Source organism: Mycteria americana, chromosome 2 (assembly GCF_035582795.1).
Source record: "Mycteria americana isolate JAX WOST 10 ecotype Jacksonville Zoo and Gardens chromosome 2, USCA_MyAme_1.0, whole genome shotgun sequence".
NCBI lineage: Eukaryota > Metazoa > Chordata > Aves > Ciconiiformes > Ciconiidae > Mycteria > Mycteria americana.
The window spans coordinates 143883591-143899101 of NC_134366.1; the positions used below are offsets into that span (position 1 = coordinate 143883591).

The following is a 15511-nucleotide window of genomic DNA, read 5'->3' on the forward strand; positions in this document are numbered from 1 at the left end:
TGAAGAGAGTATGAGAAAGCTAGCTGCTGTCAGCAGACTAATTTTCAACAGCACAGTCCTGGGGCATTTTTCTTGAACACTCCTCAGGCACAGCAGGAAAAACTGTGGGTCAGACAAGTTATGCTGGCTGTGATTGCTTGCTTGGATCCAGCACCTTTTCTAGTTGTCTCTCCCCTACATCATCATGTGATACCTTATGCCCATCACATGAGGCACAGTCTCAGGGAGAAATGGTTAACTTCTTGGTTCTTAAGACTGGACATTTCATTATTTGCTCAACATCTCTACCAGCATAGTAATAAACTTTACAAAGTTCTTTTCCCACCATTTTTTGGGACCGAAGAGTATTCTTCATGTACCTCGCCAATCCACTAGGTGTTCTTAACAAACAAAACCTATCCATCTAGCCAAATGTCTGTATCTTAGCCTTTGCTCCCAACCCCTCAAATTCTGTCATGTTCCAACATCCACTAAGATTAAATTTTTTGTCAATATTACAGCAAAAGGCAGTATTTCAGTCTTTGCTGTATCATTCACTATTTGCTTCCCATAGTTTTCTCTCAAGTAATGGATCTGTTATTTTACTGCCTCCTTCCCTTACTTCTGTCTCTCATGATTTATAGAACTTTACCTATTGCTCTTCACATCTTGTGACAGTCCATCTTGTATCTCAGCACTTCTGCCTTAGTCTTTAGAAGTCTGTACTACTCTCCTTGTGCTGATCGCTATAGTTTTTTGTTTTGGTTTGGTTTTTTGTTTTGGTTTTTTTTTTGTTTTTAAGTACTTTTGACTTTGAAATAATTATGTGGCTTTTTGTGTACCCATACTGGCAATATCTCATCTTTCCTTTACAGTGGCTTACTCTGCCATTATCTTCTACTTGTCTTCTTTCAGTAGGTATGCAGTTTTCATAACCTTGTCATTGCCTGGTAAGTAGATAGCTTTGACATTCAAAGAACTTGTTGCTCACACTTGAAATCTGTTCTTTTCAAGTCTTAACCTGCTGCTGCACTTATTAGTTTCATTCATAAAAGGAGAGTTCATAGTTTTGAGCTCTTCTGCTCCCATTCATTTCTATTTTATTAGCTGTTCCTTACTAAAAATATTTCAGAAACTAGTGGAAGTACAAAACACTTTCTAGGATCTTACAGCAATCTATTTTGCCTTCTTTATTTCCTTTGAGAGATCAGGGCAAATAAATGCTATTACTAAGTTCACTAACTGTCCTGATTTTATCTACGCATGTCCCCATTGTGACACTGTTCCTATTCTCACATTTTCTCTATTTTTAGCCACTGCCAAAGTCCAACTCTCAGTCCAGTTTGGACTTGCGAGTACGTATATGCCTGACATATAAAAACCTACTGCTCTTTCGTCTTTACTTGGTCTCCCTGAAAAGGCATTCCCTCTCTGCTAATACTTCAAACTGATTCACATAGTGAGCATAGTGATCGATTATTCAATTCAGTTGGCATTTAATGCAAAGTTTCTAATACCATTTCAGGGATGAATAATTTGCCACCAACCTCAAGAAGGATGGTGGGGAAAAGGATTTATAAGATAGTATATTTCTCTTGTTTATATTGGATTTCTAGGAGATAGGGTACAAAAAATCCTGAAAGTATACATGCATGCAACTTCATGTCTATATTTGGCATTAGAGAACAAGGAATTTCAAGTGTTGCACTGTGCCTTTTGAACAACGGTGCATGCATATAACCATTTACTCTTCAGTTCGTAAGACATTATGCTTTTTGTAATACAGAAATGCCAGCTCCAGGAATTGAAACATACCATCATTCTGAAACTTCTAGAGAATTACAGAATAGTAACATAATAAAAGTTTAGATGTATACTGAAAGATAAAAAAGCTTCAGTCAGTGACATAAGGGAAAAATAAAATTCTTCCTTTTACACAGAAATCCTAATACCTATAAATTGTCCTAGAAGCCAAACCTTTTTGTTAAAGATTTGACTGCAACGACTAAGGACTTCACTTGTAAAAGCTAAATATCTTCTAAAATGAGTACCTGTGGCATTTTAGTTTTTCAAACTACTGATAACCACACTAAAAGTCAATGCACGTAAGCCAGTTCTTGACCTGTATCTGACATAGCTGACCAAAACACAAATTTGACTTCTGAAACTTGAGTTGAAATCCCCAGAACATCATAATTTCAAAAGAAGTCAGGCTTTTGCCAATACCAAGGCATTCCTTAATTTAGGATAGACTGAATTAAAAGACAGAAAGTTCTTCAGAAAGAAATCTCCAAAAGAACTAATTCACATTCAACAATTTGTGGCAGTTTTAGACTGTACTGATATTTTAAAGGTAGCCTAAAAGATATCCAAACAGGTCAAACCAAGAACCCAGAGAAATGTATAAGTTCAAGTCCATATTCAAAATTTCAGCAGAATTAAGTTCTTAGTTGATTAGGCACACTGATCCAAGGAGAAGAAAAGGTATACAAAAAATCCCTTACTATGGGTAAAAAAAGGGAGTGTTAAAAAGTTACAAATTCGAATATGAAAGAACATAATAACAGAAAATGTGTTAAACTTGCAATGAAAGATTATTCTTAGGAGCGGACAGTAGGACAAAGAAAAGTGCGATTCTGTTTTTCTACTTCTATGCTTCTATAGAAATAATGCTAAATGGGATAGCTAAACACTATTTACCAATTAAAACTTGTGCTTTTTAAACAAACATTTTTTGCTTTCAAGTGTTCTAAAAATAATAAGTTGCTGACCCAGAACTCCTATTTACCTGGCATCTCTGTCTTCAGCTTTAAAGATCTGATATAATATTTCACCATTAACTTCGAAGACACTGAAAACTGAAGACTGGCCAACATACAAAGCACTTATGTTCATGAAACTTCAGTTTTATCATGAAAAAAGCAGAGTTTATTGCACTGAAAAGGACAGAATAATTACTGCATCATTCCTGCAAGAGAATGCAGGCCTCTAGTTCTATTTCCAAGCAGGGGATACAAGCATTGAAGAGTTAATTTCTTTTATCACATAGACTAGGAATAAAGTATGAGGCACACTAACAGCTTCAGATAAAGAAATACCTTCTTCACACTACATGTAGTTATTTCATGCATCTTTGAAAAAAAACAGGAATTGTATGTTTTTCATTCATTAATAATGGTATGTATTTTATATGCATTGAAAAAAGCAAGAAAAGAAAAAAGTGACAAAAACGTGAGACACAAAGAAAATGAAACATGAAAGAAGAGTGAGGCAAGTTAGCTGAGAATTTACCAGTGTATAATTCTCACCTTGTCATTAAGCCTGGAGAAGTCAGTGTACCGTCTGAAAACCACCCAACTTTCCTCTGGACTTCTTTTTACCAGTATTTTGTATACCTGTGTGGAAAAACAGCAATATCAGAAAAGTGTGCAGAACTTCACGCTGCATTGGCTGGAAGGCTGAAATTATCCTTTATTTCTTAACGAAGCAAAACTTGTGGATAAAAAAAAAATTCCTTAATTGGATTTTTTTTTTCAAACTTAATTATCAGTACAAACAGTATAAATTAATTTCAGAATTTAAGGAAAGAGCTTCTATAATTCCTAAATACAGACAGAAAATAGTTACATGTAAGAAAGAGTTTGTGAAACTGCATCCAGATTTCTTCCCCAGTAAAAAAACAAGTCTCGGCTATCAAAGAAGTAAGTGAAGTATGTTTTAGTGATCTCCTTCAACCTTTGCTGAATTCTAGTTTTACTCATTAATCCTTGAGGCCAATCTGTTTTTAAGATGATTGTAATAATCAGGTACTGAGTGTTAAATTCTTTTCAAATGTCTCATCTGACGTGCTTCACAAGGAAAAGTGATGCAGGATAAAAATAACATCCTCCTTTGGTTCCATTTGTCTTGAACATTAGGTTTTGTCTTTCCAGGCAAAATATGACCACTTCCCTAGATAACTGCATCAGAACAATTATACTAGCACTGTAGAACTAAAGTAATGGATCCTTTGAATCAGATTTAGCAAGACAACAGCACAGCAGTACTGTTCTCCTATTTAAAAGCAAATGGATAAATAAAACAATAATAATAATAATAATGAACAACAACAAAAAATCAATAGTTACCTTTTAGGAGGACTGATACTCAAATGCCTGAACACAATGAATTTAATAACACACAACTTCAACTAGAAAATATTAAACAGTGTCTAGGAAGGAAGGGTTCTTATGTCACAACCTTACTTTCTCCAATGTAAGGAAAAAGAGGCTCTGCAATTGTACTGGGTTAGCTTTCCCAGTCTAGGTACTCTCTAGTTAAAAAAATAAAATATAAGAAAAAAAAAGACATTTTTTGAATCATAATGATAAACAATCCCTTATAGGCATTTAACTAAATTCTATTTAAAACACTTTCTAATCTGTTACATAGTAAAATATTTTCAAGTATTTCATGTTTTCACAGCAGGTTGTCTTAGCTGATAAATGTATTTTTCTTGTTGCAGTCCCAGCATGTGATAACCCCAGTGCTAGTGAACTTCTGTACATTTGCGAGACTGTTCTTAGCATTTTTGTATTCTATAATATATTAAGTTGCAGACAGTTACACAAACTACAGATAACTACGGTGCAAATTAAAAGCAATTTTTCAGCAAGTACTTCTCTTATCTACTTTTTAAATACAGAATTTCACTTTCAAGCAGCATCATCTGTGGAAGTCATGGACTGTGACAGAGGCAATACTTCAGTCATTAACAGAAAGCTGTTAGCTTTTAAAATTCAAGCTGCAAGACATGGCTGTGAAGCAGCATTAAAATGTGATTCTTTTGTCTTGCATTTTCGGTATAAATGTTTGTCCAAATGGTTTAGCTTTCTTGTCATACCAAAAGTATAAACAGTTTTATTTTATGAAAATTTCATAAAGCAGAACTGCTATATAAAATTATGAAGACCCTTTGCTAGTACACAGTAAAACACAGAACAAGAAGCTTTGGAATATGCTTGCGGATTTACTTGCTAATGCATACTCTATTCTACACTTTTATTCTACTAAAAGTTCTGCAGAGGCATTGCTTACAAATGCACACATGAAAAAAATCCAGTTAGTCTGACCCTCACTTTGAATGGTTTCCAAGTAAATATTAGACAACTTAAAAACAACCTTCACAAATTATGGTCAACTTAATTGCAATAAGGAGCACAAACAGCTCACGATTACTGGCCAAACACACCCACGGTCAACCTGAAACAAACATCTGGTTTTCTTGCCAAAATTGAAAAGAGTTTTGGTTTTTTTTTTTTTTCTTTTTTCTTTTTAAGATTTGTAATTAATAAACAAGAAAAACTAGAGTATTGCAAAACCAACTGTCAGTTCCTTCACATAAGGTCTTGGGTAAAAAACTACAAATGAATTCAACAAATTCACATTATTCCAGTCAATCCTGAATTGCCTTATTCCACAAATACAAAATATTCAATGAAAATATGCCAATATTTAGTAACAATCTCTGGTGATTCAGGATCTCATTATCATATCTACTTGGCTAAAAAAGTGCTAATTGAACATTCCAGGACTGCTGATTCATGTGAGACCAATTGCTTACAGAGACCTTTTTCAGCCTACGTTTTCTTCTCCCATATGCTTCAGCAGCCATGTACTCCAACATGCACTAACATTCAACTCTTGAAGTTAGTACGTCACCCAGATTAAGTAATTCAGATTCATATTTTTGGGAACTATAAGATGCTAACAAACAGTAAAGAAACTTCAGCAATTGACTCCTCTCTTTTACAGGTGATTTCAATTTAATATCCACTGTCTTCCCTCTCATTGATTTTGCACTGCAGAAGTAACCAAAATTTCTAGGACTAATTATTTGCTGGTTTTAATGCACAATAGCAAGCTTATTTTCAACATGCAACTGAAAACAAACAGTTAATCATGTGCTTTCAGAAACAAACACAGCAACAGAACTGAACTCAGAAAGAGTAAAAATGCATCCAAGCATTTTAATGATGAAGAATGCTTCATTTGTACTGTAACATGGCCTTCTACATAAAATAGTCAAAGTTGTCATTGTACGTACAGTTGAAGAACATCTTACACACACACTGGAATATGCCTTGGCATATTTTCAGACTAATGCTTGTCAACATAACAATACTAATCATTGGTTTAGTTTTGAAGGTATTATTTAAAAGGAATCTTTTAATCTACATGCAAAAAAAAAAAAAAAAATTGGCTCTTCTCTTAGGCTACCATGCATGAAGATGTTGGAAACTGAAAAGCTTATGACAAGCCATCATTCTCAAATAATTAAAAAGCAGTATTATTTACTTCTTTGCAAAAGAACTTGATTATTTTATTAGTATTTCAACTGTCACAAGGGTATTGGATTCCACACTTTTCTAATCTAAAAGAAAATAAGAGAAAAAAAAGTTTGTCTGCTATTTCCTCCTCCATACCTATTCGCGATGAATGTTGCTCTCCTGAAGTAACATAATTAATAAATAATTAGTAACAAACAACTTCCATCAGTCCCACAAGCATTGCTGAATTATCTCAAAGAAATGTTTCAACCACATCCACAAAAACAAATGCACAAATGCATTAATTATGGCATGTAAAAAAACTGAATTGCCAGCTACAGTACATTTTGAGAAAAAGCAATACAAATCAGTTAAGCTGGTGTTCTGTCATCAGATACTGCATATCTGACATCTCACTCTGATGTTTTCAGAACAGATTTCCCTTTACTAGAAACTAAACCTAGCAATGCAAGAAGCTGAAAACGCGTTTGCACTTTTAATGCAAATGTTGTACATTACTAGTAACTGTAAAAGGCAAATACCAGGGTGTCTTATCATTCATTCCAAATAAAAAACATGTTTTATTTAAGATATTTAACTATCTAGAACTTCTACAAGTTCAATTTCACAAGGAATTGTAACTTTGCAAGGAATTCCTGACTTTTGCAGCAGAAATTGATACCTGAAGTACAATGAACTCCTTTTATTCCATGTGCACAATTACTGGAAAGACTGCTTCTGAGCCTCAATTTTCCCACCTGTATAATGGGAATGATATTTTCCTGTCAGATGGCAGTACTTTGAAGCTAAATTGGTATTTGTAAAATACTGCAACATCACTGAACTGCAGGATTAATTACTGAAAGAGAATTCAAAGTACATTCAATTGTTATCTTGTCATTACAGGATGAACTATACTATCCCCAAAACTTACAGTGAATTTTGCCCTTTCCTCCATCACTTCATAACCCAGTATAGTAGGCGTGGACGGTCGATCTTCCCAGCTCCTGGAATCTGTATTCTGCTCTATTTCTTCTACGGGCTGAGTACAGTATTCTATGGATGTATCCACACCTGTAAATTTAGTCCTAACAAGTGGACTACTACACACAGATGACGTAGAACCAATCTGGTCAGGCACGCTCATCTTTTTAAAACTACCAATTGTAGAGTCCTCCAGCTGTCCTTTTGAGGAGCTGGAACTCGTCGAGATGCTCCCAAAAGAAGAACTTCTTTGGTTTCTATTTGTAAAGCTGGATGATGAACTTCCAATAGGAATAGGAACAGGAACGTACGGTGTTGCCATCCTTCATGAAAAAAAACCTCAGTTTTTGGTCCAAGAGTTTAAGGTTCATTCACTGTATAAGCCATGTTTTCTCTCCTTTTCAAGAACAGTACCTGCAGTGAAGGACAGAAAATACTGTTGTAATTTTTAAGTGAAAGCAACACTAAGCAACATATCGCTTCGGAAGAATCTGTATCAGCACTGAGATGATACATAGCAGTATTGATGGTTAAACATTTTAACAAGGAATTTGGCTTCATACAAAATGCTGCTTTTAAAGTGTATCTCTACAATTTGACGTTTTTACAGGTGTTCTCTGTCGTTCACAGCTATTAAAATTAAAATGACAGAAAGTTAAAGTAAGATTACAAAAGAGAAAAAATTTTTGTCCTTTATGAATTAAGTGCTATTTTGTTTTATTGAAAATTCAGCAATTTTTAGGCATATAAGAAGCTGGTGTTGTTTTAGCGACTGCTTAGTATAAACAGTACAAAAGCTTTTCTCAGAATTGCTTCTGTAAGATACCCGGAGCAGACTACATGAGCCAAACATGCATGCAACTATGCATGACATGAATCAAAAGACAACACAGTAAACAACTTAGGTGAGAAACATATTTGCATATATTACATATTCACTGAAGTATAATGGATCTGTTTTCAAAGCAAAATATTTTTTCAAAACAACTCTGTTGCATATAATACTGCAGACATTTGTAACAATGTTAACTGGGCACATTTTTTGTAGCTTGAATTGGAGCAATTAAGTTTTACAAGCATGTACATCAAAAGCAGTGTTGTAATAGCAGCTAGTTTTCCATTCCAGCAGATTAAAATGGAAAAAACAAGTTCAGGGAAAAAAAGATAAGTAAGAGACTTCGTATTTTTTCTTCAAGAAAACCATTTCAAGCCAAAATTAATCTTTTGTGTGCATGTGTGTACATTTCTAAAAAAAGGCAAAAGAAAATTAAGACAGCAGTATCAAACTGCCAAAAAAGCACCACCTCCTCATTTTCACAAAGTACCCAAAGAAGAGCTCTTTCTAGATGCAAATTAGATGCCACCTCTTTGGATTAATAGGACTTGAGTCACCACCCGTTTCACCCAAGAGTATACCAATCAACCACGAGGCTGCAGGAGGCTGTGAAATGGGAAACCGTCAACCTGATTCACATCATATATATAGTCAATCATCTACTGAAGCAAAAACCAAATTAGTTTCCTAATTGCCAGGGTGAAGTGATGCTTTCATTCTCTTGCTCTTAATAAATCTTAGAGAACATGAATAAGGAAATAAATATGAAATGAACCAGCATCAAGAAGAAAGACTGAAAAATGCTCTTGAAAGAACTCCTTGAATGAAGGGTAAAACAAACTTCCTCATCCTTTCAGCTACATAGGGAAATCTTTACACACTCTGTATGTCAGAAAGCTCAGGGAACTTGACCAGCAAGAACAATTTCAAACTGGCAGTGACTCCTTGGGAGCACCTCTGCTTCACTGCAGGATGAGGCTGGACACTTGGCAGCATCCAAGGGAGCAAAAATGTCAATATCATAAACACCTGCTGATTGACTTTGCTGGTCAGGTACAGGATCCGGACTATCCAGCAGCTTCTGTTGCAGCATAGTCCTGTGCTTGGTTGTGTGACTTAACCCCACATGTCAGACAGCTGACCTGCTTCAGCCTCGCATAGTCTGAAAGAAGCAAGTCACGCCTGTCTTGTCTCCAAGACATTCTCCTGGAGCTAGACCAAGATCTAAATCCCTTTTTCCACCTGTATCTCAGTAAGTGAATCTGTTTTCTGCCTCAAACAATAAACTTTGCAATAATTTTTTTTAATAGAGATAGAAATGACAAGACATGAAGTATTCTCTGGTAGATTTTCTCTACCAATATTCTTGTCTGTATAGAACACTGAACAAGGCAACTCCTTTTTCACTTGCCACTTTAGTGACTCTTCCATGTTACCAGCATAAGAAATTGAGAACATCCCCTGAAAGAATGCCCCACCCAGCTACGTTCCTGGGAGGTGTGGGATTACATCCCTATAAACAGAAGAACCCAGTTGAGTCCAGGTTTGCAACAAATCGAAGGATCTGTAAATAAAAAAAGTGGTTATTATCTTCTGCTGCATGACTTTATGAATATGAACCAGGAAAGGAAAATAAGCCCATATCTCAGGGAATCTAGTGAAGTTCGCCCAGGAGTTCATGGAATTTTGAGAAGAAAAAGAGCCTGTGCTTTTCAGCACTTTTTGGGAAAAAACCCACCAAACCAAAAAAACCAACCACAATCCATGATGACATTTTCACCAGTTACAATACTTGTGAACAGCATCTTTTCTAGAAGAACTTTTTTCTTTAAAGTGAAACGCCTGTCAAGAATTTACTGTCTTGAACTTATGTACTTACTACTACTCTTAAATGCACATGCATTACTGAAAGGTTGTACCTATATTGGCAAGCAACACAGCTCAACACCGTCCTGTAGAGTAAAGCACTTTGTGTTAAGCATCCAACATGTACAACTGTACATGCTTCAGCAGCTTTTATGTCAGACTAGCTGTAATATGGTACCATTGACTGAATGCTTATTAGCAGCTGGACTGCATTAGGTCTGCTCCCAGGGTACATTTTCGGTTTTAGTTTCTTTTGTACTCTGCACGACCATGCCAAATTGTGAGCCAACGTATGTTAAATGGTGATGATCACACTATTTGCTTCTAAAGGAACTTCTTGACTCAATCTGACACAGTAAACATACCCATAGATAAATAAAAGGGGCTGATACTACCAGTCTCACACCCAGATTCCTCTAACTCTGAATAGTAACAGAAGAGTAATCTTTAAGTAACAGAAATGTCAGGTCAAGTCAGCAAAGGGCACACCATGTCATTTGATTTTTTTTTTTTTCAAGAAAACAGAAAAAGAAACATACAAAGATACTACATTAGAACTTACCAGACTCATAAATGCGCATATATATGTATGTAAATCCATCTTAAACTGTAAAAGTATCACAATTTCCAAATATCTAAAATATTTACATGCTATGAATCACAACAGGGTTTAAAATCGCATTAATTTGCACTTTATGAAGGCTAAACATTAGAAAAAGAATACAATGCTCCAATGAGGGTCACAACCTTAGGACTCAAGCCTTTTCTATGAACATAGAAGTTTACTGCCAATTCATGCAATAAAAGGAACAGAAAATAATTTGATAAAAAACCCCTTTTAGACAAACCATATTGCTCCTTGCCTATACCGGTATGGCAAGCAGGGAAGATTTAAGTGCACAGTCTGCTACTACCCAAGCTTCACCACGGACTGGTCTCATATGTCACTGCACTAAACCAGTAGAATCACTGCACCACAGCAACTTTCAGAACAAACAGATTGCTCATGACACTTAAGAGATAATCCAGCACCTGCACGCTCTTTCTTGTCCAGATATTTACTTACTTTACTTGTAATAAATTTGTTTCCTGTTCAGAACACCTATTTGGTTTAGACTGATTCCAAACTGTAAGTTAAGAATGAAATAAAAAGAAGAGAATGTTTGCTTGAAGTACTGAACTGCTAGGTCTGAAACAGGATAGGACAGAGTCCCAGGAACCCTACTGTCACATGCTACAAAACAGCATGACACCAACTCATCCTACTGGGTATTTACAACAGCCACCTCCCTTTTTGTGGGTAAAGCAAATAGGCTATAATAAAACCACTTAAAAAGGGTTTGCCTCCAGCTTGCAGCTATCGCAATTTCAAACCCTTTTAAGCTAATGGTTTGCATGTTCAGTGAGAAACATGTAAGCCACGCGATTCGAGGATAATAGATTAGAAACAAAACAATCCTTACTTAACAGTTCTAATTGGATTTAGAAGACTTTTAGCTATGCAATACTATTTGTGATCTGGTTACATATATTACATCTCTGTTTGGACAACGCAGTCAGGCTGACCCCTGTTGTTTAGGATTTAAGTGCTACCATGGAATGTCAGCTGAAGAACTAGTGGAATATTTAAGGAGACAACTTGCTGAGTTTGGTTTTATAAAGTTTTTTAACTTTAATAATCAATTTGTGCCGACTTCAAGCAAGTTACTTAACAACATATTTCACCTGTTTATGAACTCAAAACTGGTGCCTATTTATCACACCTTGCACACACTCACAAGCGAGCAATTCCTGCCCCAAAGAGTCTGTTAGAGAATTAGAAAGAACTGAAAGTAACTCTCTCCCCCAAATTACATAGTAGGATGTGCTTACGTTGCCTACCTCTGTCTGTGATTCAATGGCTCTGAAACAGATAAGAACCAAACAAAAACTGCAGTTATCTTCCAGTCAACCACCAGCCGCCGGCACAGCCCTAAAGCGGAGGGAGCCTGCTGCAGGCGTGGGGCGGGCAGGGCCGCCCGGAGCGCAGCGGCTACGCCGCTGACCGCGGCCGCCCGGGTCCGTCAGGCGCACGGCACCGCCGCGGAGGGGACGCGGCTCCCGCCTCCGGGCGGTCACGCTCGCCGAACGCCGCTCGCGCCGCTTTACGTAACTTCAGGAGCGGCCGCCGAGCCAGAGGTACCGGAGGGGCCGGGCTCGCGCAGCTGCACGGCCTGGCAAACCTTGCCCAGTCGCAAGGCTTCGGAAACCGGCCGGGCTCACAGCAGCGCCGGCGCAGGAGCCACCTCTGAGGTGAGGCGCCGCTTCTCACCCCCACCCCGCCCCGCCCCGGGGAAGGGGGGGTTCCGTCCCCGCCGTCCCGCCCGAGCGGGACCGCGAGCTGGACCGGGACCGGCCGCGCCGCCGCCCGCGCGGCGGCCCAACCGCCTGCGGCGCCCCCCACCGGCGGGGCCGGCGCAACCGCCCGCCGCCATCTCCGCACAGGTGCGCGGGAGCTGCGCCACCGGCCGGCGCGGCGAGGAGGCGGCGAGGAGGCGGCGGAGTCCGGCCGTGCCCGGCGCGGGACGGGCGGTGGCGAGGCTGCGCTCCCCGGCCGGCCCAGCCCCAGCTCCCCACCGCCTGCCTCCCGCATTCCCTCGGCACTGGCGGCGCCTCCTGCCCGCTCGCCCCTTCCCGCCTGCCGGGCGGGCAGTGAGGGGAGGGCGAGCGCCCCCGCTCACCTGCTCGCCGCCGCGCTCGCCTCCCTCTGCCGCACCGCCGCTGGGGCCGCCCCTCCCCCTCGGCCAGCCCCGCCCCTCCGCGCGCCGAGAGGGAGGCGCGCGGCGCCCCGGCCGGGGGGGCGGGGCAGCGGGCTGGTACCTGCGGCGCGTGGCGGGAGGGGACGAAGCGGGCGAGGGCCGCGGGCCGACCACGAGCGCCGGCGTGCGCCGCCCGCCCCTAAAGCCTCCACTTCCCGGCAGGCAGCGCGAGGCCGCCCAGGCGGGAGTCGGCCGCGGTGCATCTCGGGTGCTGTAGTTCCGTGGCGTCGCGGTGCCCGCTGGGACCTGCAGTTCCGCGGGGGCGGGGGGTGGCTGAGGGGAGCGGGGAGCGCCCTGGGGGCCCATGGGCCTCCGCGGCGGCCGTCGCCGTTGCGGTGCGCGCAGGCTGCCTGCCCGGGCGGCCCCAGGGCCTCCGGGCGGCCGCGCAGGGGGAGCGGCGAGGGGGCTCCGGGTCCCCCGGCAGGGTCAGCCTGTCCCTCGGGCGGGCGGGCCCTGGGCGCCCCCGCCGCCAAGGGGAGGAAGGAGCGGGGCGGCGAGGGGGGTGCGGGCACGCAGGGAACGGCTGCGGGTCTTCGCCCTGCTGGGTCCCGGGTACGAAAACCCCAGGAACTCTGTCAAGTACGGGCTGTTAACGTGATTTCACGTAACAGCACCACGAAGTCCTGCTGTACCGCGGGGTGTTCTCATACGGCAGCGTAGCAGGCGTAGTAGTGGAGCGCCATGTGAAATTTCATGGGTAAAAGTGATTAGTGAATTTGCCGGGGGGGGGGGGGAGGAAATCGCTGTTCTTAAATAGTGGTGGGAATAAAACAGTGTCTCGCAATCTCATAGTGACCTAGGTGCGTAAACAGGAACATGATATTCTGGAGAAAATGAACACAGCACAATTTGTGTTAAACGGTACATTTTCTTTATATTCTTTATACAACACAGAAAAATGTGGTACCTACAATTTCTGAGAAAGTCTTTCTGTTGAGTTTTCATCTAGAGGTTACCACAAACCTGGTTTTCTGGGATTGCCTTTTTCCCCCCTTTGGATCTTTTATCTGGAAACTACTTGAGCGCTTTGGGACTTTAGGGTGCCAGCAGCCTGGTAGTAGTAGCTGTGACTGCTGCCTGACGTTTGTCTCGTGTTCATGGGTCTGGAAGCTGTTCGATGCTTCCAGAAAATATTGCGCCTCTCGTTCAAATGCTGTGCAACTGATCTGCTTGTTTCTAATAAACCTGATACTTTCTGAAGGGCATGGACACACAAATAGTGTAGCAAAACTACGGTGGTAAGGTGATCTGGTCTGTGATTGCAAACAGTGGTACAGGCCTGTTGCATTACCCTTGTCAGTATATACTGCTCTGGGGGCTACTGTTACCACCGGAGTGTAATTCTTCTGCTGGAATTATAGTCTTAGGGTCTCAGGGAATTCTGTTCTTTGTTTTTTCCTGTGTCATATTGTTTAAGCAGTACATCGGACTGTTTGGAGTTAATTTTGAACTTAGTGATTTTTATCGATGTTGGTCTTTCAAGCAGTTTCCTCAGATTTGGCAGGGTAGCTAGCATTCATCATGAGTAGAATTAATAGATTTGAAAAGCATTTGTGAATGACTAGTTCAGAAGCCATGCCACGGGGAACTTTTTTGGATCTAATTCTCTCTTTAAATTCCCAGTTCTGTTTTGAATATGTAGTACTCAAAAGAGATAATAGACTGGGTTTTTGAAATGTGTTATATTAATGCATATATTAAATCAGAGGAAATTTAATCAATTGCATTTTGAAAATTGCACTGCTGAACCTGATAGGCTGAGCATATCTCTATTATGAACTTCAAACTTTGTCTCACTCAAGATGAAAACGTCCTCTAACATATAGCAGCAGAGGAGAAAAAACTGCTAGAAACAAAGAGAATCCTAACTTCCAGTTGTTCAGAACACTTTTTTTATAGTAGTTGAACATGTCTGAGCATTACAATAATTTAGTTGTATATTCTGTGGGTTTTTTAAAATTTTTACTATAAATAGTTATTCTTAAAGTTTTCTACCTATACCAAGCTACTTTTTGAACACAAATGAGATTTTTTTCACCTTTAGAAACATTTGATAGTTGTAAATGCATGTTTTTCAGTCTGTTAGTCAGCTGTCCCAACAGCTTGTGACATGACATTTATTGTACAGGTTAACATAACATTTTTAACAGCCCCCCCCCCGATAGTGAGGTCAGTTTTCACTATGGCACTGTTGATCAAGCAAGAGTCCTATCCCAAATTCTTTTAAGAGAACAGGACATTTTTCATCACGGTGAGCAGGTATAGGAGCAAGGCATGAGGCTGCATTTCTTTGGTCATTTGGAAATTCCAGGGAAGTCAGTGGCATTTTTGGCTGCTGAGGAATGTGGGCTCAGTGCCTTCATGTCATAAGGCTCTATCCACCCACAAAGTCATCAGGAATGACTGTTGCTTCACTGGCGTGAGAGAAACTATGCAGGATTAAGGTGAATTAAAATTGGGTCTGTGCCCTTCCTGGTTTTCTCTTTATGGTAGTTCTTCCCTCTGTACTCCGGCAGTAGCAATCTGTAAAGCTTTGAGACTGCCTTGCTTCACCTGCTGCTTGTGTAAGCAGAAAATCTGTGGCTTCCATTGCAGGCTAGATGAGCCACCCTGTGGCAATATCGTGCATTTCACTTTATTGAGTCGAAAAGACAGTAAAACTAGTTACTAAATGTGTAAGAGACTGGAAAGTATTTGCTGGGTTTTTTTGCACATATTGGTACCAGATGCCGCCCATGTTC

General features: G+C 40.4%; 1 protein-coding gene and 1 long non-coding RNA gene across 5 annotated transcripts in view; one reads left to right on the forward strand and one right to left on the reverse strand.

Annotated features, from left to right (window-relative positions):
• SNX16 (sorting nexin 16) overlaps window positions 1-12923 on the reverse strand; it is a 29856-nt gene extending 16933 nt beyond the window's left edge. For 2 of the 4 annotated variants that reach the window (XR_012774511.1, XM_075494869.1), the window contains exons 1-3: window positions 12693-12794; window positions 7222-7685; window positions 3288-3374 (exon numbers count right to left, since the gene is read on the reverse strand). Coding sequence is in view for 3 of the 4 variants with exons in the window: in XM_075494869.1 (XP_075350984.1) it covers window positions 3288-3374; window positions 7222-7593 (459 nt within the window). In the remaining variant the exon portion in view is untranslated. Of the gene's footprint in view, window positions 1-3287; window positions 3375-7221; window positions 7686-11853; window positions 11988-12692; window positions 12795-12831 lie in introns of those variants that run through there. The other 2 variants (XM_075494871.1, XM_075494870.1) reach the window with 2 other exon arrangements.
• LOC142406239 (uncharacterized) overlaps window positions 12138-15511 on the forward strand; it is a 97064-nt gene continuing 93690 nt past the window's right edge. The window contains exon 1 of the long non-coding RNA XR_012774512.1: window positions 12138-12264. This is a non-coding gene — a long non-coding RNA (uncharacterized LOC142406239). The remainder of the gene's footprint in view (window positions 12265-15511) is intronic.